Genomic DNA, 22,646 nt, shown 5'->3' on the forward strand with positions numbered 1-22,646 from the left:
GAGCATGGCATGACATAGTACACATTCAAAGGCCACATATTTTAACTCACAACCAAAGAATCCTTTCTTGTGATTGGCATCTGTGCCAGCATAATAGTTATGATAATCACACAGTGTAAAGATGGCTTAAGTCACTGATTAATCTACAACCCACATAGATTCAAAATGAATCAACTTTATAGTGGATGTTTTTGGTGAAAAACATCCACCATTTTTTAAAACACAAGTGTTTGACCAAGTCAGGTCTCTAGATTCATTAATTAGCTCCATCAGTATGTTGAAAATCATTCCCCTCCCCTTCTTTTCGGTGCCTGGATATGGAGCACTGAGATTAACTTGTGCAAAACCACAGCAGGGACCAGAAGTATCCACTGGTTTTGGATAAACCAGAGTATAAGCACAAGCCTCTAGAAGCCTTTGATATCAAGTATCTTAACTAACACTCAAGAGATTAGAGAAGCCATGCAAAAGCGGACTACAGCCTTTGCTGAATTCACATTAAAGTTAAATGTCACTGGGGCACATTAGAATGGAGAAGGGTCTGTATCAGCCTTTCATCCTCAGAATAATTACACATCCATTTGAAAGCAGTTCATATCTGTGCATGGGCGAAAGGTGAAAACAAAAGGACTTTTTAAGTCCCTAGAAGTTAAATGTCAAATACCTTGTCAGACTTACGGCTATTCACCAGAGCGAGAATGCCAAAGTCTTTGAGTTGTACATCTTTTGGTGAGGTCCTATATTTAGCTATCTAGACCCACTGGACAAAGATGATTCAGTATCTTTTGCAATGGAGACATTATTGAAAAAAGATCAAGGATAGCACTGTGCCCGAGAGTGTACAATGGAGGTGGTGTTATTTTCCACCTTCTATTTGTCTCTCTCAGAATGCTAAAACATCAGAGCTTAACTGCAGCTCACACCACTACACAAACTTGCAATAAACAGATGGACACAGTGACATTCCTGGATACTGTGACTCTTCTTTCAAGCAACACACCACTCATTTGTCCCCCAGTCAATATTGTGTTCATTCAAAAAACAAATCAACCAAACATCCAAACAGACAAACAAAAAATCTGGAACTCGCTTCAAATAAGTTCTAGACAGAAGTGTGTTACTATTTTTGTTAAGTCAATCTGACAGGATAATGATACACAAGAGTCAAAGTCAATAAATCAGGCACTTATTAATAGACAAAATCTGATTACTTAAAACAACAAAAGAATTACAATATTCCCCAGAAGCCTTGATAATCACAACTACACATGCACTCAACCACAGTATTTAAAACTAGTCACTTCTGAGACCACTTCTATGTTCTCTATAGGGATGATATGGCAATGACTATAAATGGTGCCTAAAACAGGGTTGCCTGTACACCTTGGCTGAAGTCAGCTGTTCATAAATATCCCACAGGATGTGGCTTTGTGTTTGAATCATGGGACTGATTTTGCTTTGCACCACCACGCATCAAATGCTTCTTTCATTGAACCAGAGACTTCAGACAGAGCAGATGTCTGACTGAGCAAGCATTGCTCTGTACTGGAAACCAATCCTACCCTATTGTTCTATAAGCACAGTCTGACATAGCCCCTGCTAGCTCAATGAGGTACAGCATTAGAGTAGGCAGACTAAACAACTTCAGCTCGTATATAGCAGTTTTAAAATGTACAGCTATTCAGGGGTCTGGCTGATGATTAAGAAAGTGCCAGCCCTTTCTTGTATCCCTGGAGACAAAGGCACTTCGTGACCACAGGGGTCAGTGTTCTGACAGGAACTTGTCAGTTTACTTTGCAGATGTGGTCTGGAAAGGCCAGGACAGCATAGCGGCCTTGCTTGCCCAGGGTTGGAATGACCTCACTGATGTGCCAGCCTTGGGCACCCTGAGTGGACCGTGTGAAAGTGCCACATGTGATTCCTCACATGTGGCTCAGCAGTCTTGGTGTTGAGAACTGATCAAAACTCATGAATAATTCAAAGATTTCTGTGTGAAGATCTTTGACACTATTGCAGCCTTTCTCAGAACGCTGCAAATCCAATCATATTTACTGACTCAGAAAGTCTCATATATTCAATTATGTACTGAAGCAAACAGAAAAAATAAACCCTATTCAAAAGCCAAATTCAAAAGCCTATAGCCAAAGAGATTCAGACTGACCCTTTCATGAAGTGTCTAAAGGTTCTGTCTATGCAATTCAAGTTTGGTAAATTTCCAGTTACAAATAACTGGAGGCAAAAAAGAAACACACAATTTGTTATCTGAGTTATTTCTTTTTAAACATACAGAAAACAACTGAATACCTTTCTAAAGAAAATCCAGCCTGGAGGTGATGTTAAAGTTGCTGAAAAAAAGCATCAAGTATAGCCAATGGCTCAACATGGACAAAAAAGGCTTCAAAGAATCAACATGTGAACAAACTCACATTATACTAAGACTTAACTGGATGGAGAATAATATTTTAATAATATTTTTAAATCACGTGACTATGGTCTCTGGTCTCCTAACTTTCTACTGCGATGCTAAGAACTTGTACGATGCTGTATTTTCTTAAAAAAACAGAAACACAAAAGGGATTGCCCCATATGCATAATAGATGCTTCAGTCATTCTGAGCTCATATTCAACTAATGTATTTCTGTGATCTGGATTACTCTGCTATGTAAGGTTTGCCAAGGTATATGGTATAGCTGTTTTGTATAGAATACATGGAAAATGTAATCCACACAAAATACTTAAATATTAATATATATTTGTAATGCAGAACAGCTATCATACTGCTTGTTGTAAAATTCTGACAATTGTTTATGTGGAAAGTACACAACCCTATATTGAGATATTGAGGGGGTCATATGCTAATGTTAAAATGTAATGCAAATGAGTCCATTTCCAAGCTAATTCTTATAGAACATCTTTATGACAATTCATTTACTGATAATAACTTGTCTTCTCGATACAGATATACAGTTATTTCAATCTGTAATGGCCAGTCAGTGTCTGCTAAATGACATATTAACTCAGCTCCATATGCTACCATACTAGAAAACTCTATATCCAAGACATATCTATGTGCTCAAAGTGTTTTTACTTAACTAAACAGAGAGAACCCAGAAGGTGATATCCTCCAAGTTACTGACTAGCAGTCATTCCAGCACACTCCTACACAGCTGTTAGGTTTCAACCTAATGCAATTTGAGATATGCTATTTATATACTCATATAAATAAGATCCAGCTGCATAATCCACTGTAAGCATGAAAATCCAAAGCAACTGTGGGTGTCTGCAGGAACCCACTCAGTAAAGAAAAACTCCAAGTTTCAATTATCTTACAAGTCTTAGAATTCCAAAGTACTATGCATAACGTACGTGTCTGTAAAGGAAAGATTTTAAAATTAACCAGGAGGGCTTTTAATAGAATGTGCTAGCCAAAAAAAGGTCTGAGTAATTAGAACATAGAGAACTGTTCTGTTCAAACTACTAGACAAGTTGTCATGTGGTTCATGGGATATTGGACTTTTTAGTCTGACTAAAAAACTTATTTTAGGAATGGAATGTAATTTTGAATGGGTGTCTCATAGACTTCCATGTGACCGCATAGATGTTACAGTGTCAGAGAAGAGAAAGGCTGCACCATGTGTACAAAACTATACACTTATCTATTGTACACCTAAATGATACTATTTAATGCAATTGCGATGCCTTGCAATCTACTAAAACCCATTAGTGAACTAATGGGTTGAAATACTGACCTATATTATCTTGACTAAAATTATTTACATTTGCTGGATCATGTGAATGTGTGATTCATCAAACACCTAGCAAACCCACTAGAACATCTGACAATGGTCAGGATGCTCATGGCATGTGACAAAGAATTAGGTGATTTGTTGTTAAAGGGTATGTTACAGCCATCAGTGATACTCATATTGCAATATTGCAGTACTCTTACACACAATAGGGCTATCCAATTTTCTGAATAGCAGAAAAGCACTTTTACAGCTGCTGAAATGATTCCTATCTCATAAGAACCCTGCACTCTATCCCAGCAAGCCTAAGAGGCCTGTATGTACTGAAGAAAAACACCCGATAATCTGTTCTGACAGGCAGTACACAAGAATCATAGCTATTTAGGAGCATAGACATACCCTGATACAGACAGGCTCAGAAACATATTTCTACATCAAAGTGCAGCTAGCCAACTCTAATGCCAATGGGTTATATATACTTATTTGGAAACAGTCTGCTTGTCAGATGTGCTCTTTCAGGGACTCTATCTTTGTTATTATTTTCTACAAATGCTGACGCCTTGCCTAAAGTCCAACTGTGGTGCAGAGAATGTCTCAGGCAACCAGGGTCATCGCCTCATTAAAACAAAGCTGAGGGCAGTGCTCTCTGTCAGGGTAAACTAATGTGCATAGCAGCAACGCTTTGAGCTGGTGTGCAACACATCAGAGAGTTCATTTCTGTGAATATTAACACTTGTTACTAGTAAATTTCAACATAGTTTTAATAAGCAGATAACTAATTCCTTCTTGACCTGTCTGTAAGAGATGTATATGGTGCTTTAGTGACTTACCTGTTTGCCCTTAGTAACATCATCTTCCTTTTTGGCAGTGTCTAGGTCGGTCACCCCGCGGCGGAATTCATCTGCTGTGCTGTCAGTCAAAGGCAACTCCTCTGCGTCGATGTCCGTCTCCTCCGCCATGGCCTTCTCAGCCCCTGGCAGCTCACGATCTGCACACAGTCTGTTACCTGCTAGGGAGTCCAGTGTTTTGGTGAATGCATTAGGTCTGTATGTGAATGGAAGGTAAGGATGATAGACTGCCAACATAAAGCCTCATGTAACAGTAACAAGAAGTGTTAAAGCCCAATGAGATGCTTCAAGAACTTTCAGGAGCTCGCTGTCTGACCTGGATGAAGGTTATGCCGATTCATCTCTTAAGTGGCTAGCCTGATACTGTCAGAGCTCGTGCTAACAAGAGCGATTCCCACCCATATGACGGTGGCTGGAATATTTGTTGTGGGGCTGGGGGTTGGTGAGGGACGTCGCTGGATAAGTGAAGGCGTGTTGGTGAGATGGGTTCTCATCTGCATTTCAAACAAGTGTCTTCTGAGGGAGCAGGGAGCTTGGAGGAGGAGAACTAGTCTGAGCCTACAAACCCCAGGGAGCAGAAAGAAAGAGCCACCCCCTCAGCCAGTGATCCTACTAGGCACTGTGTGATGGTGCCGATTAAAGCGATGATGCAATGAGGCTGTGCCTGCATCTCGTGTCTTACCACTTGAGCAGATTTCATATTGTTAAAACATATTCTCAAAATTATGGCAAAACTTTTAAAATAGCCTCTGGAGCCATTTTCACTTGGCTGTCAACTTCAGGATTACTTTTTAAAATTCTGCCCTAGCGGAGGGCTACCTTGCACTATGGAGTCCACACTGGTCTTCTGGCTGTCGCCGTCCTCCTGGCCATCGGCGTTCTGCTGCGTGTGCTGCAGGCTGAGCTTGTGGCACACCTCAAAGGCCTGACCCACCGTCCGCACAATCCGCATAGCCTGGCTCTGCACAGCACAACAGGACACATCAGTATGCTGGCAGAGCTGTGTACCCACTGTGATCATTTCCAATGAGTTGCTAATTTTAAGACCACAGGCCCTGATAATCTTTGGACATGGACAGGAAAAGCACATGCGCTTCACAGAGCTGCTCACTTCATTAACCTGCACTGGCTGTGGAAGAGTCACTGTTCTGAAACACTGATGCAGTGCTGTCAAATTGGCAGATTTGTTTTAGATGGCAGATGGTAGTAGATATTTGGCTGTGCCTGTTTTACCAAAGACAAAATCTATGGTGTGCAATATAAAAAAAAAATCAAAAATCAAAAAAAAAAAAAAATCAAAGGCTCTTCTGTACCTTGGTTTGAAAAAGTTAACCTTGTTTGCCTCACTGACAAGTTTTGTTCTGTCACTAAGCCTATTTTGGTCAATGAATGAATGCATGAATGAATAAGGGCAGTTAGCATATGGTTAACAGTCTTAACAGCAGATCCCACATCCCAGTCACATTTAATTATAATGTAGACATCTGACTGCACACTGAATTAGGATTAACACCGTTCTATGTGTAAGGGGGAAAACAGCATGGTCAAATGGCAGATTAGAGTGCATCTGAACTGCAAATCAATGAAAGTATTCCTTCCCTTTTTGCACTGAGAGGAGTGTTAGGTGTTTGAGGCAGGCAGGAACAGTGGAAGAATTGTGAGCTGTGTGCACTACTGAACAATGCATCAGGAAGAATTCAGGCTAGTGCACTGAATCTGCATTTGCACTCAGGGAAGTGAAATGCCTGTTCTGAGATGCATAAAGCATATTGAATATATTTTTTGATGATCAATATTGAAAATGTGTCCCCTGCCAAAGAAAACAAACAAAAAAAAGCAATAACACAAACAGAATGTGCAGAATGCCATGTATCAAAGCTTGAACAATGAAACCGAAGAAAAGAACACTGCCAATGATAATATTTCCTTTTGTGCGGGCCAAAGCCAGAAAGTTATCAATTCAGGGTTACAGACAACTTACTGGAGGCTAATTTGAACAGGTAATGTGCAGTTATTCAGATGAGCACTGAGAGCACTTCCCTGTAATCACCTAAGATGCCATAGAAACAAACCAGCCTGAAGTTGCTTGCAGCTCTCAAAAGCAATTACACTCCTGATAGCCCTGCTTAAAATAATGGAACATTTCTGTCTCAACTGTTTTCTAAAATGGCCTTGTTCCTTGTTTACAATTGATAGCTGCTGAAATCACTCATTTGTTTGCATGAGAAGAACATGAGTGGAGTGGCACATGGCACGTCAGGCTGCTATCAGTTCACTCCTTTCGCCATTACACTTCTGCACATTATGATTAGAAGTGAGCTTAGTTCACTTTGTCTGACAATTCCAAGTTAGTAAGAACCTCCACTACAATTAAGTATTACATGTTAGAGCTGGCGATATTGCAAAAATATGATGATAATATTTCCCCCCCATATTGATCAATATCAATATTTATCACAATATATCATTTCCCTATTGCTGCCAGCTTGAAGAGCATCCAGCTCTTCAATATACACTGTGTGCACAATTATTAGGGAAGTATTTTAATAGTATCATTTTTATGCATATTTTCCAACTCCAAGCTATATAAACTTGAATGCTTGTTGGATTTAAGCATATCAGGTGATGTATATTTGTGTAATGAGGGAGGGTGTGGCCTAAGGAGATCAACACCCTATATCGAGGTGTGCATAATTATTAGGCACCTTCTTTTCCTCAGGCACAATGGGCTAAAATAGAGATTTAACTAACTCTGAAAAGTCAAAAATTGTAAAAAGTCTTTCAGAAGGATGCAGCATTCTTAAAATTGCTAAAATATTGGGGCACAGAACCATCAAATGTTTTGTTGCAATTTTATCAAGGTTGCAAGAAACATGTTTGAAAAAAAAAAGACATAAATTAACTGCCAAATATTTGAGAAGAATCAATCGTGAAGTGGCCAAGAATCCATTATCCCCCAGTGCTGTCATATCCCAGAATTGCAACCTATCTGGAGTGCCCAGAAGTACAAGGTAAGGAATGCTGAAACCAAACCACCACTGAACAAGAAACATAAGATGAAACATCAAGACTAGGCCAAGAAATATCTTTAGACAGATTTTTCAAAGGTTTTATGGACTGATGAGATGAGAGTGAAGGCCTTAATGATGAAAGAATAATGACTTGACCCCCTTCCTCACCTGAATTAAACACTATTGAGGACTTGTGTGCCCTTCTTAAAAGGGAGATTTACGGTGAAGGAAAAACAGTACAGCTCTCTGAACAGTGTCTGGGAGGCTGTGGTTGCTGCTGCACAAAAAGTTGATCGTCAACAAAGGAATTAATGGACTCCGTGAATGGAAGGCTTATGACTGTTATTGAAAAGAAGGGGGGCTATATTGGTCACTGATTTAAAAAAAAATGTCAGATATGTTTATTTGTAAATTTTGAGTTGTTTGTTTATTATTCTCACTTTAACACATGAAAATAAACGTGAGATGGGAGTATTTTCATTTTTCATTTAGTTGCATAATAATTCTGCACACTAATGGTTACCCAATAATTATGCACACACAGATATTCTCCTAAGAAAACCAAAACCTCACTTTCTTAAAAATTCAGGTTTGAGGTTTATTAACATTTTGGATGGACCGAGAGTACTGTAGTTCAATCATAAAATGAATCCTCAAAAAATATAACCTGCCTAATAATTGTGCATAAAGTGTAGTTTATCAGCAAAAATATAATGTAAACATTTAAATTAAATGTGCAAACAGGCTTTATCTGCCTTAAACTTTATTTTTTAAAAATTAAGTAATTTAAATTATGTACTGATTTCACATTGCTCAAATGTTTTAAAGATAGAAATCTGTGTAAAAAGCACAAAATTTAAACACTGTTAACCAGTCATTATGCTACATGTGTGCATATCATTGAAACTGTGGTTGTTATATCCTTTTTAATTACTTTTAATATGGGGTAATCGCCACAAAAGATGACACGATTTATTCTTGTTTTGGTACAGTAAGGGCAGCTAAAATGTCTAACATGGGTCGCAATTTCACACTGTGGGTGTGGTCGCTCTGTAAATTTTGCAGGCCATCTTAATCTGTGTTTCATCGCTTTTCATTCATATATATATATATATATATATATATATATATATATATATATATATATATATATATATATATATATATATAAAAAGCGAGTCACAAAGCAGAGTGAGGTGCCAAGGTTGAATGATTTGTAATAAAACTGGGGTAAAATATTAACTCTTGATACTATTATAATCTAAACATATGATCCAAATCAGGGCATGACAGGGTGGATTAATTACCAAAGGATAAAAAAAAAATCTGCCTAGGAGAAGTCATGTTTCTTCCATGCCTCTGGCCGGTCTTTACCGAGCAATTTAGCAATTAAACCAAAATATTTTTTATAAGAGACTTGCATCCAAATAACCCAGATTATCCCAGCTCAAATCAATGCATGCTGGAAGCCTGAAGTTAACAGCGGCTGTTCGCGCAAAAGTCTTTGGCCAATATGAGCACCTCTTGGCTTCTCAGAGGAGACCCTGGGCGGCAGTTTTTCCACACCTACCATATCAACTTTCCTTCTCCAGCTTCTCCCAGCTCTGTGTGTATCCAGCAAGTAGGATTAAAATGCATGGGCCTTCCTACTGTTCCATTGATTGCTCTTTTTAATTGATTCCCCAGGGTTCTACCTGCATTTAACAGCTCCTGATAATAACAAGGCAATTACAGAACACAAAAAGCAGCTTCTTCCTGGAGAGCAGGCTCTCTGGAGGGAGGGGCTTATGAGTTGAGAACAGAGCAGTTGCTCAACAGGTTACCAAGTGAAGCAGAATATGATTTTACATTTCATGAGTTTAGAGGAAGCAGGCAAGTTTGTTCTGGCACACGGAAGTCCCAGTATTAGCAGAAGCTTTCTAGCATGGGTCGTTAACCCAACCTACTTGCTTTACTTTTTGCAATAAGAAGTCAGCAGTGTCTGCATTGCATCATCTACATACTTGCTAGTGCTCCACATGTTGGAGTAGGCGGGGGAAATGACAGACCCCCCCCACGGGTTTGAATGTTTAGCTCTACGTCATAAAGGGAAAACTCAGAGGGACCAGATGTGTACTGGTCTGTTCCAATGTCTGTTTTTCAGTAAGTGGGAGTCTGTAAGGAAGCATAGGTAAAAGGCTATGTACACACCTGGGATGTGTGATTTTCAAGGCAAATGAGTGCAAGGTATGTGCAATTGAATGTGGTGATGCACAGCAGAAAGAAAGAAATTGTGTGCGCTTGCGTGTGTAGGTATGTAATGGCTAAATATGGGGCATTCGGTCTCCTCTGAGGCATTCACTCTCCTGTCATCCTTAGGAAATCTTTTAAGCATTCAATGCATAGTCTGACAGATGCATTCAAAAGATGACTTACCTTCTTCTTGGATTTGAAGACATTGCATCTGAACACATTGCTCTGTCCATCTCTGGCTATATAACTGAAGATTTTCAAATCTTGGGAATCATGTGATACATAGAATATCCTATGAAAGACAAGAAATTGAATTATAGTAGCATGCAAGTTGTGGAGCTAAAACAATACAGAAAAAAAAAACTATAAAAACTTGCAATAAGTCTGGCAGTCATGGTGCAAAGTCAAACAGTTCTTGTAATAAAACTCTTTTTATCAGGCCCCAAAGTATTATAAATACAATGCCTAACCTTTTCTGTGTTGTGTAAAAAGACATGACATTGGGGCAAAGTGCCTGCTTTGACTGGAGTTGTTGGTTCTACAGTATGAGTAAGTAAGTCACACAAATGTCAGATTTACAGATATATGTGTGCACTTAGAGTAAAACAATTGATATAATCTGGACAACACTAGCCCAATCATGGTATATTCACAAGTAATTCACTATGCAACAAAGGACAGGTATGGCGTTTATGTGAAGCGCCATAGCAGTGCTCAAAGCTACTGAAGAGTGTGCTGGGCTGAAAAATCATGGGATGACACCACAGCGACAATCAAAGCACCATATGTCTAAATCACCAGCATTACCCACTGCAGAAAGCAGATTCCAGCAGAAAAGAAACCCAGTGACATGTTCAGTAGAAACCCAAAACCCAGACAAAAAAACAACAAACAAACATAATAGTCTTTGGGATCTTCATTGGGTGCATTGATATAATGCCAGTGTGTGTGTACACCCTAACTCACAGAGTAATTCCATCAGATGTTTACCTTGCTGAGCCATGGGGCACTTTTTTAGTTGCATACTGAACCCAAATTCAGCCCATCGCCATGGTGGTCGAACTGTCTAACCTTTCCAGTCTAAGTTGAAATGCACAGATCATCACTGTGCCAGAGTTCACACTCTCTATTTAAACACAGAGGTAGGTGACTTCTGCTTTGCCAAGTTGCCCTAGTTTATTTGGAGATTCACTTTTGATTGTTCTGCACTGTGGTCTGCACTCAGATCAAAATCCCTGTTCTGGCTTGCACTCTATTCTGCACCAGGGAACTGAATAACAACTGAACAACTTGGTTAATCAGGTTTTCCCCATTCACTGATGCCCCTTGGCAAATGCATTCCATCAGTGGTTTAAAGGCAAAATGAATGATGTACAAGACCTATTCCTGGCTTTTATTTATTAAGACCTAAAGAAAACAGGAGCTGAAGTTTCTCCTGAGATTGGCTACCATACTCACTACATGTTATACCACTACATGGGAAAGTTAGGGGAGTGATGGTATACTACACTAAGTAGGATCATTTCAACTCTTCTACAGATGCCTCGTACTGTCATTGGGTGAACCACCTTACCATTGCATTAGGCTCTCAATGTATTGATTTGGATGAAATTAAAAATCAATAATCTCTGACTGCACTATGTTATGACCGCAAGGTAGAAAGGGCAAAAACTCACGGAATCTTACTACACCCCGTCAAGAGATGAACAGGGCAACTTGATTTTTTATATATATATATATATATATATATATATATATATATATATATATATATATATATATATATATACACACACACACACACACACACACACACACACACACACACACTTACACACTTACACACTCCGAGTTAAGAAGCGTGCCATTATGAGCTATGGTACACCTCAATAGAGCATCTGAAATGCCTTCTTTTAATCAGTCATGGCTTCTGCTAAAAGCTATTTCTTTATGTGAATCGACATGTATTGACCCCCTCCAGTCCTAAAAGCAGATACAATTTCCTTGTAAATCTTTCAGAGTACCAGTGTAAGCACTGTCAAAAGGCCTAGTATAACAATCCAGCAGTTTCAATACACACCACAATAGACCAGGGATCTGGGAATAATGCTTCCTTTTATCTCCACTCAAAAAATACAGTCTATGAGTCTTGTTACTGATGCTTAGCTTGAAATCTAAGTAACAGTGAAATGTCATCATGGTTCTTAAGCAGGCGTGCCCAGCAGGGACAGTGTCTGCTCAAAGGAACGTGCAATGAGGCTTTTAAAATATAATGTCGTGTCACTTCCAGAGGTCTCACTTGCTCCTGGTTCAGCTCTCTTAGCTGAGCCAATGCCAATGAAAGTTTTTTTTGTTTGTTTTACTGTAACACAAGATGTGCTCATTTGATGATACCATTGCCATTACAATGAATAATGTTATAATGTATGAGTAACTACAGTTATAATTATGGATGATAGTCAATTAATAATGACCTGAAAATGGTTATGGCTTGGATTCATTAATGCTTGGATAAGATTACACAACAACTTTGTCTTTCATGATGGTCACTATATAAGATTAGGCAATCATGATGCCATAAATTCCTGCCATGTCATGATCAGGAATCTGACAACACTACATGTTTAACACCGACCAACTTGCACAAGTTCATAGGTTGCCAGGAAGGAGCGTCCAGAAATTGGCTGCAGTCATGGCTCCAGAATCACTATGTGTGATGCTGCCAGTTTTGTGTTCTGACAAGAGAAAAGAGAGAGGAAAAAAAACAAAACAATTGTGTATATGTTGCTGGGTGTTTCAAAGAGGACAGTAAGGGTTGTCTATCCTTAATTTAGCACACCTTTCATCTGTTTCATTGTCCCATCTTACAGCTGCAATAGCAACCTTCTTTTTCCTCGCGATGTGCATGAGATAGCATTCTGTCATCTTATTGGTCAGTATCAAGGGACACGTCATAAGAGTTGTCAGACAAGGTCAGAAAATACAAAAGATTCTGAGATTTTCACTGGGGTCTCAATCGGTGCTTCAGACATCACACGGTTGTTCTTTAATTATGCCAAACTACAAGATTATGTCAACTACTCTTCCTCTGTCTGTGATGCTTGTATGCGGGACTGAAACTGGATATTCGTCAGTTTAGGAGAAAATCGTGTAGTTTGATCTTGGCATGTGGCAGGGTCAACATAGTTGATCTGAGAGACCGGATCATAATGCTCAAATCAGATAAGTAAATACGGTGTATCTCCATGCAACTAGATTCATATGCAATCCATAATTATTTCAACAATTCTTGTTGTTTAGCTCTGTGCTCCAGCCCTTTTAATCTAAAAGGTCTACACATTAAATACAGACTGTATGAATTAAAACCCTTTTTACAAAGTCCTCCCATTCAGAGAAAGTGACAGGACAAAAGACTACTATAAAAAAACACAGAACCAGAATAACCTCATAGGTTTTACCACAAGATATGGACAATTGGTAAGCCTCAGGAACAGAAAGGTCAGGTTACTGCTTGCTAGCTACAAACCACCCCAAAAAGCCCTGTAGACCAAGCCAGGAACCAAGTATTTTGGTGGTAAGCAATGACAATTTATACCTGAATGATGAAAAGAGGAAATTGAGGAGAAAAATAGGAAGTGCTCATAATTCAAAGCACACAGTCTCATCTGTTAAACACTATGACATGGGCATGTTTGTCTGCTAGCTGAACAGTCTCACTTGCCTTTGTTGATAATGTGACTGCTGACAGCATCAGATGAATGAATTCTAAAGAGCATCTTAAAAGCGCGTTTTATACCGCATCTTAAAAGCACCTTTACATCACATTTTCATTACAGTGAAGCAAATCACTTCCCTTGCCAATTGTTCGCTGCTAAGGGGTGGTTATGTAAATTCAGCTGCCCAGAGTAAAGTGCAGAGCAAATCTGTGCCCTGGTAAATCAGGTCAAAAACAAGCCTAGTACTGATTTGTTAATTAAAACATTTAATTATCTTCTGCTGAGCAAAGTGGTTTCAATTTTATACATCCATGATCACAGAAGACTTCGGTGTGTGGCTTGACCATGGGCATAGTATATAATGAAAAACACTATACCCCACATTGGTCTATCTGATTGACTGCTGCTCAGTAAGATTTACTACTCGTTTGCACAAAAGTCAGGAATTCTAATCATTCTACTCTCATTGCCTACTCAACTCCGCTACTGCGCCGACTCCGGAGTCTGCTGTTTGCCTCCACATGCAGTGAATGAGAGGTGGAGTCAGGAAAAAGCCTTCCCCTGCTGCAATGTGAGTGTGCAATAACTACTCAGTTCCAGACAAATCCCTTAAAACTGAGGCATAACTACAACTACACCTTGCAGCAACTCAGTGTTTCCTAACAGTGGAAGGTTCTTGACTACTCATTTCAGTTACCTGACATGAATAACATCAAACATACATTTAAGTTACTGAACACAACCCTAAAGGCAAAAAGGCCCACCATCTCAAGCAGGACCTGATAATGACTGCACTGTAGGCCTGGCCTGACCACTGGAAACACTCATCATGTAGTGCTTGTTTCATTTAAGATTCAATGTGCTGAAGTACAGAGGCAATACAAAACACTGCAAATGTAGGTTCACTATACAGAGTTTTGTATATCCCTAACAAATACATAGACTCAAATTTATGATAACTCCATCTTTTTTTTCACAGCGGTTGGCGGCTACCAGTTCTGATCAGGATAACTTGTTATAAGCAATTTCCAGTTCGCTTCTCCAACAGGCATCTGTATACAGAAATGCATTAACCCCCCTGCATGCTAAAAATAAACAGTGTTCTGACATTTTAGTCACCCTATCCTCTGATGTTAGTATATTGGATGGACATGTCATCGCATAGCAGAGAAACTCAAGGATATGAGGATGATTAATGCACGCTGATTGGTTTGGCAGGAAAGACTCTGAGGGTGGCCATCCACAAGTGGTCAATATTTCAAATGGATTTCATGATGACAATTATGGGAATTGCTAACTGCTGCAATAAACAAAATAAGCCCTTATCATCAGCAAAGTTTAAAGAGTATAATTTTAGTGTGCTAAATAAGTTCCAAATAGTGAGCGATCATTCCATCTGCATATTGCACAGAGGTCAGATGATTAGTTCTATATCTGCTGACCTGGGAAGCTATGAGTGGTTTACTCTGATGAGGGAACCTGCCAAAAGTTATTTATAATGATTCTTTTCTCATTGACATATATTCAAATGCATTCATAAATATGTAATAACTAATTGCCTGTTGTTTGTAGCTTGGAAGAGAAAAAAAAATCAAGATTGATTAAGGAAAGCTGATTGGGAAGTATGCACAATACCTCTGTGAAAGATACTTCTAATATTCTGTTGATCATTTCCTCTACAGTATTATTTCTATGCTTCTGGAGGAAGGGAAAAAAAAACAAAAAATCAAAAACAAAAAACATCATAAGAAGCCCCAAGAGACATGATTATGATCTCATGGTGATGTCTTGATTTATGAAAGAACTCTGAACACACATCCTATATTCAGACGTTGGACACAATTCAAAAAGCAGTCAATTCAGTGGCCCCTGAAGGCATGTCTTTGGTCCTTCATGACATAAGATGTGTTGCATGACAACGACTGGTATACCGAGTGCGCTCCATCTACAAACATGACTGGAAAAAAAATCAATGCTGCTATCAGTGAAGATTGAAAGAAACTGTTTCTGTAGTACATCAAAGATAGGGATGAAAGACATTAATGACAAGGAATAGGATGATGGTGGTATTATAAAGCAAGAGTGAATAAGAAGACTGAAAACATGGATTTAAATCACTGTATACTAAGTGGAAATAGCATGTCTATACATGAACTTCTGCAGACTGAATGTTCTGATCATAACGGAAGATACTGAAGGGTTAGTGAGGTGAATACCTCACTGCACTAATAGTACATAGGCAAAAATGTGGTTTCGTGCTCCTTGTTTCATCATGGTTCCTCCCAATCCTCTTTCTTTTGAATAATGATACACCATTGCAGTTCAGTATCTAACACTGCAGTCCTTTCTTCACAGCAGCAAGCAAATGTCATGTGTGGTGTAGTATTAAACCAGTGGATTTTGTGACAGAATAATACAATAACTGAGTTGAGAAATGTGCTTCAGTAACAATTGTGGTTTTCACTGCAACAACAACGTTCACAAAATTATCACTAATTTTATCACAGTCAAAATATACTAGGACAGGTGCCATTTAAAAGACCATTTTTAATGCAAAAAGTGCTTTTTCTGAAAAAACAAAACAAAACAAAACAAAAAAACTGTTCTAGCTTCCAGGTGAAACACTACTTCTCATATGACTGGGGGCTGATAGGAGGTTATCATTGGTAGGATGGTGACAAAGGCAGAACACCCCAAATCAGTTGTGCTTTTTGTTAGTGAAGCACAAACAGCTACAAGCCATGAAAACAGCTGGCTGTCCCTGAACCGCCCCAGGAGCTGGCAGAGCAACTACGGGAGCCTATGAACACCAACAAAGCCACAAGAATGTAACTCTTACAACAGTGCAAGATGGGCAGTGTGCTCTCCATGAGCCTGCTCCCAGCCACATTCAATGTTACCACATGAATGCGGAATCAAAAGAGGCTTATGAATGCTGAGGAAGCACACACACTAAAGGACAGCAACATGTACTGGGTTTGACTCAGTAAAGTCAAAAACCACCCCTATAGAGCACAGGACATCCAATAAGAAGAAAGCTAGACAATCTAGTGTCGAGGATGAAAACCACACAACACTACATTCTAGAAGGCCACACCTCCTCCCTTCACTTCCCCCCAAACATTCTAACTAGAGGGCATCACAAATTATGGAGCTGGGGGGGGAGGGGAAGAAAGATAGGGCGCCAGCATTTCCACACATACCATCGTACAACATCAGAAACCCGCAGACCATTAGTTCCACTTCATCACCAAGGAGCAACTTGCAGTGTAATCACCACTACTACCTCTTACTTGATTGCCACTAATTCAATGTGTCCAGCATGAAATGACAGAGAAGGGTAGCTGGGGGTGGGGAGTCTGTTGTCTGAAGCTCATTGTTGCGAGCTGGGCAGCAGATCAGTAATTAAGAGCTTCCCGGTTCCTTGCCTGCACTCCCACTGACATGGCTAATGGCCTCTGCTAAGCCGCCACCAGCAAGCATGTATTGCCTTTAAAAGGGTGAGATTATAGGAGCATTGTGTCTCCTGCAATGCAATCTACAACATCCCCGCATCCATATCAACATTAGTTACCAAAATATGCATATCTGTAGGTCAGCAATAATTCATACAGCACTCAGATTTTCAACCATGGTCCTCAAATGCAACAAACCGTGTACTGTCTACACAACACTTGTTGGTTTACTGTGGTATTCAAGTGTTCCAGAGCATCGTACATTAGTAGGTAAACTTTTATAAGCTACATTTCTCAGCAAGTCATATAGTCAGATAGTCAAAGGTCAATTTCATTTAAATTTGAAAAAAAAACATGCATATGCGTCACACGCACACACACAGTGGTGGTCAATTTACAGGTGTGTGAATGAAGCAGTGGTATTGTAAGCATTCATTTGGAGAAATGAAAAGAGATGAGACTATAAAATAGGAAGAATAATCAATGGAGATGATTAAACAGTCACCTCACTGACACTAACAACCTGGAACCAAGTCAAGAGCATTACAGACGTCTTGCGGCACCGGAGTGTGAAAAACTTCCAGCAGCTCCCGTGATCAGAATTCAGAACCAGAAAGAGAAAAACTATCCCAAAGCTGAGCACACAGCTTGTTTCATCATCTCATGCATATACAGCATGGCTGCACATGAGTGCTCCGTGCACAAAGTGCACCCCAGTCAACTCCAGGACGTGTGTGGAAAGACACCGCAATCCACTGCATGGCCATTGTTAGGAAGTGCATCATCTCCAGGTGGTCAGTATGTGTACAAAATGAGATGCCAATGTTTACCCACATGAACTGTATTAATATGTTAGAGCTGTCTAGATGACCATATTAAAATTTCATTGGTTTACAGTTCACTGCTCTTTTAAGTTAAATAAGTAGGTTTGGGAAGAAAGTTGAGTTTATAAAGAATATAAAGTGGTGGCAGAAGCTATTTAAGACCCAGAGATACATCAGCTTCTCAGTGACACATTCATACTTGAATCTTATTCTGCTTTAAAAGCCAGGTATGTTTTCTATTTAGCCATTTAATATGTAAAGGCCCTCTTCTTAGCAACTTCCGGTATTGGAGTGCATTGTAAATATCATCCATAACATGACTTCAGTGAATCCCAGTCCTAGCAGCAACATTCTGGCTCTAAGAAGCATTGTCAAGCAAGTCAGGGTGTAAAGAACCCAGGCTTCAAAGAGCAAACATACCAAAGGATATGAGGAGGGATTAACACTTGGACATATCTACATCTGACATTTATTATCAGGGAATGTGTAGAAATGTAGGTCTAAGATGTCAGTAAGGCATATGAAGACTGGAACAATCTGGTCTGTAAAGTGTGTGTGTGTGGGGGGGGGGGTTGCTAGAAAAGCAGAGGAAAAAGACAGGGAAAGGACAGGTTAGAAAGAGGAACAAAGTGTATGAGTGAGAATATTTTTAAGGTTACTCCAGAGTGAAGAATTGGCTTCCGAATGCTGTACAAATCTTGCCATGACATGCTACGATTAGGGACCTTTTACTGTAGGAATTAAACAACACTTAGCCTTGAAGATAATCACTCTGTAATTGCAGAATGTACACAAAGATCAAAGCAGTCTCCACCCATGTGCTGGCTCTTGTGACACCCCTTCCCCTGTGAGCACTGGGTGAACACCAAAGAGAAAGTCATTGCACCATATCCTGATTATGGGAACAGAGAGAAGTACGCGGTGCACTTAATGACATGCACATTTAACATGACACCAGTTCACCTGATTATGTTTTCAATAAGTAAACAAGCTTTGCACATCAGGTTACAATATCATAGTGCACAGTCCTTCAGTCCACTTTTGACTGCTTAGCAGATAGAAGGAAATATTTGTACTTCATATATTATTTGCAGAATAAAACAGATTAAACAGGCCGATGTGAGTGCTCAGTAAAAGAGCACAATCTGAGGCACTGGCACTGGCTCATTTCAAAACACCCTGTGGAGTACAAAGAGAAAAGTTCATAAATTTGGTATTACAGGACTATGTGTGATGGTATTTAGAAAGAGGTCTGTGGAATTTTCCTTCCAGGTTTAAGCAAACAGTGGTTGAAGCCGGGGGTTGGGCGTTCTGCCGGCCCCCACGCAGAGAGAGAACACCCAGCACTGATGAACTCCACACAAGGCCCTGTTCTACCATGTAGGTACACATGGAGTAGGCATCTGACTGTGGCTTTAGTCTGGGGCCATGAGGATCGTTCTGTTTGTGACCTGCTTCTGCAGCTTGTCAATCAAAAGGAAAAACACCATTTGAGGCTAAAGCAGATGTTTTACTATGCTTCAGATATAAAGAATGACCACATAGAGAAAAATGAAAACATTACCAAAATGTGTTATCATTCTGCCTGATTAGTTAGAATCCAAACATACCTAGATGATCATTAAACTAATTAACACCTTTTTAAAGTGCAGACAATCAGAACATCAAGGTCACACAGCGGGGGTCATTAAGAATGGCATGTGGAGGCATCTAGCTTGAGCAGCATGGAGACAGGCAGAGCTGTTTTGATTTAGCACAACTCCCCAGAGTCATATGAAATGTTAAGGCATGCCATTACGCTGACAGCTGTCTATGAGTATGTGTGTGAGTGCATATATAGGTGTGTGTCTGTGTGTATGCATGCCTGTGTAATAAAAATGGGAAGAGGTCACAAACCCTCTATCCAGTTTCCTGATCACAGAGCTTCAGAGGCATATTGATCCTGGTGGATATACTCTGTATGCATTACATGTGCAATTCTGGATTTCCTTCCGAAGATTAAATAAAGCATTTAAACCACATCACTGTGGAAGCATTCTCTCATGAGGTACCAGACAGCACGGAGTACACAGTAACACAAAAAGTTTAAAAGCATCATTGATCATAACCTGCAGGTAGAAGGAAGCATACACCTGTAATTCATCATCCCAGGACCAGGGCCCTCCCTGCTTTGTGCTGTGTGTGTGGTAATTTATTCCTCCTTTTGCAGTTGGTGGTTGGGTTAAGCATTTCTACTGAAAAGGTCTGCAGATGTCATGAGCAAGAGAACAAGACAGATACCATATGACACTTTCCAAACAACAGGTGGTCAGCCATGGTCTGCCGAGGGGGGTACAGGTACATACATGGCCAAGCAAGCAGGAAGAAGCCTGGAGGCTCCTAGCGTATCGGAGCCCAGTGCCGTGTGCATGTGAGGGGGTGGGGGGTGAGGGCTCCAGTCTGCAGCACCAGGGCAGTAGGAGGGCACCACACGCCTCAGAGAACAGCCAGCAGCATTGGGGTCTGCAGGAGCTGCCCTGTGATAAGGGAAGAGACCCTTATGGGCTAAGCAGAGTTTAGTGACTGGAGACGAGAGAGCTCAAAATATACAGTGCCCTGAAAAAAATACTGGGACAGGTCCCGAATGTTTAAGTCTTTCTATACACATTTAAACTGTAAGATGACAAGACTAAACTAATTATATATATATATATATATATATATATATATTATTTTTTTTTATGTATTTTTTTTTAAATTCAAATTTACTGCCATAATACAGGAATGGTCACATTGTGTAGTAGTTTTATTGGTGCTGAGGGTTTGCATTTATAATGGATGCTGAGCATTAACAGGTCCTTTTTCACTAAAACACTAATGATGCTTTTGCTTACTCGCCACACATAAAATAAACAACCATGCACATGTACATATGTGCGCACACAAACATTTTTGTGCATGCACACACAGACACGCACACCCTTGAGCAAGGACAAATAAGTGTGTTTCATATTGTAATAGGGACGTGAAGGCCACATGTTGCCAGGGAGATAAATCCATAGGGCCATTTTTACAGCTAATGTTGCTACTGGCCAGATTCTAATGTACGTGGCCAGGATACAGAGGCTATTAAAAGTTGGTAAATAAAACTAATGCAGTGGAATGTTAAGCTTTAGTGGTTATAATGAACCTTTCCACCAAATCTACCAAGTAAGCACTCTAATGGCCATTAATTGCTTCAAATTAAATGCCATTAAATGGGCAAAACTGTGAAGCATGTAATCAGGTACTTGAGAAGTGCAAAAATTGCTTTTATCTAACAAAGGGATAAAAACATACTTAGTCAACTCAGAGATTATTGTGGCATTTCATGTATTAATGCAGTGGACAAGCAAATTGGTAAATGAATACAGTATCTCATTAGCCCCCCTCACACACAAATTCCCCATTCGTCTTTTTGTTTCAAGCTTGGGTCCTCTACCAGAGGCCTGAGAGTTTAAGGGTACTGCATAGTATCTTAACTATTCCCAGGACAGCACTCTTCTGGACAGAGATCTCAGATGTTGTTCCAGGGATCTACTGGAGCCACTCTCCCAGTTTGGAGGTCACAGCCCCTAGTGCTCCAATTATCACAGGAACCACTGCCATCACATTCCACATCTTTTCTAGCTCTTTTTTCAACCCTTGGTGTTTCTCAAGCTTTTCATGTTCCTTGTTCCTGATGTTGCTATTACTTGGGATTACTAAATCTATCACTACGACTTCTGCTCTTTGTCACTACAATGTCTGGATGGTTAGCCATTACCATTTTATCTGCATCTAGAAGTCCTGCAGGATCTTAGCATGGTCATTCTGCACCACTTTCAGTGTATCCCACTTTGAACTGATGTTTGTGTATTCTAAGTCAAAGACCAAACCTTAATCCAATAGATATGTTGTGGAAGGACCTAAAGCAAGCAGTTCCTGGAAAGAAACCCACCAACACAACTGAGTTGAAGCTGTTTTTTTTTTTTTTCCTCCAAGCCAAAGTAGACTAGTCAACAATTGCAGATGTCAACAATTACAGGAAACAATTAGTTGTAGTGATTTCTCCACAAGGGGGTCACACCACATACTGAAAGCAAAGGTTCAAATACTTTTGCTACTCATAGATATGTAATATTGGATCATTTTCCTTGTGAAGACAGAGTCTACTGTTAGGAGTCTGATGACAGTTTTAGGTCCAATTTACACAGAAAATGTAGAATATATATATATATATATATATATATATATATATATATATATATATATATATATATATATATATTATATATATATATGTGTGTATATATATATATATATATATATATATATATATATATATATATATATATGTATGTTTTTATATATTTATAATATATTTATATAGAAACTTCTGAAGGGTTCATGAACTTTCGAGCACAATTGTATAATCAATGTAAGATCAACACAATAGAATTATATTTATCAAAATTGTGTCTTTTTAACTTTGAACACAGATTGTTTCTTGTTGTTCTCTTAATTCATGTGCTTGATGCTTAAAGTGTCTGACAATTTTGCTACATTTAGACACTTTCAAATCCACTGTTGTAAAGTGAAACTGTGACTTTTTTTGCATAGACTGTGGGCTATGCAGAGCACGTTTTAAAATGAAAGTAGCCTTATGTCAGTGCAAAGTGTAGTTAACATTTCCATGATATTCCATTCTTTTGCGACATTCAAAAAATTATCATCAGATGCCTCTGCATAGTTTCATGTTTTTATTTTACTCACAGTGCAAATGACTGCAGATTCCATTCTTTACTGGTAAAGGG

At 39.4% G+C, this 22,646-nt stretch overlaps 1 protein-coding gene across 5 annotated transcripts in view; it reads right to left on the reverse strand.

Moving 5' to 3' along the window:
* nos1apa (nitric oxide synthase 1 (neuronal) adaptor protein a) overlaps positions 1-22,646 on the reverse strand; it is a 75,773-nt gene that overhangs the window by 25,118 nt on the left and 28,009 nt on the right. For 2 of the 5 annotated variants that reach the window (XM_026998818.2, XM_026998821.2), the window contains exons 5-7: positions 10,021-10,129; positions 5,414-5,555; positions 4,577-4,755 (exon numbers count right to left, since the gene is read on the reverse strand). In XM_026998818.2, coding sequence (XP_026854619.2) covers positions 4,577-4,755; positions 5,414-5,555; positions 10,021-10,129 — 430 coding nt within the window. Of the gene's footprint in view, positions 1-4,576; positions 5,366-5,413; positions 5,556-10,020; positions 10,130-22,646 lie in introns of those variants that run through there. The other 3 variants (XM_026998819.2, XM_026998823.2, XM_026998820.2) reach the window with 2 other exon arrangements.

Source organism: Electrophorus electricus, chromosome 3 (genome assembly GCF_013358815.1).
Source record: "Electrophorus electricus isolate fEleEle1 chromosome 3, fEleEle1.pri, whole genome shotgun sequence".
NCBI lineage: Eukaryota > Metazoa > Chordata > Actinopteri > Gymnotiformes > Gymnotidae > Electrophorus > Electrophorus electricus.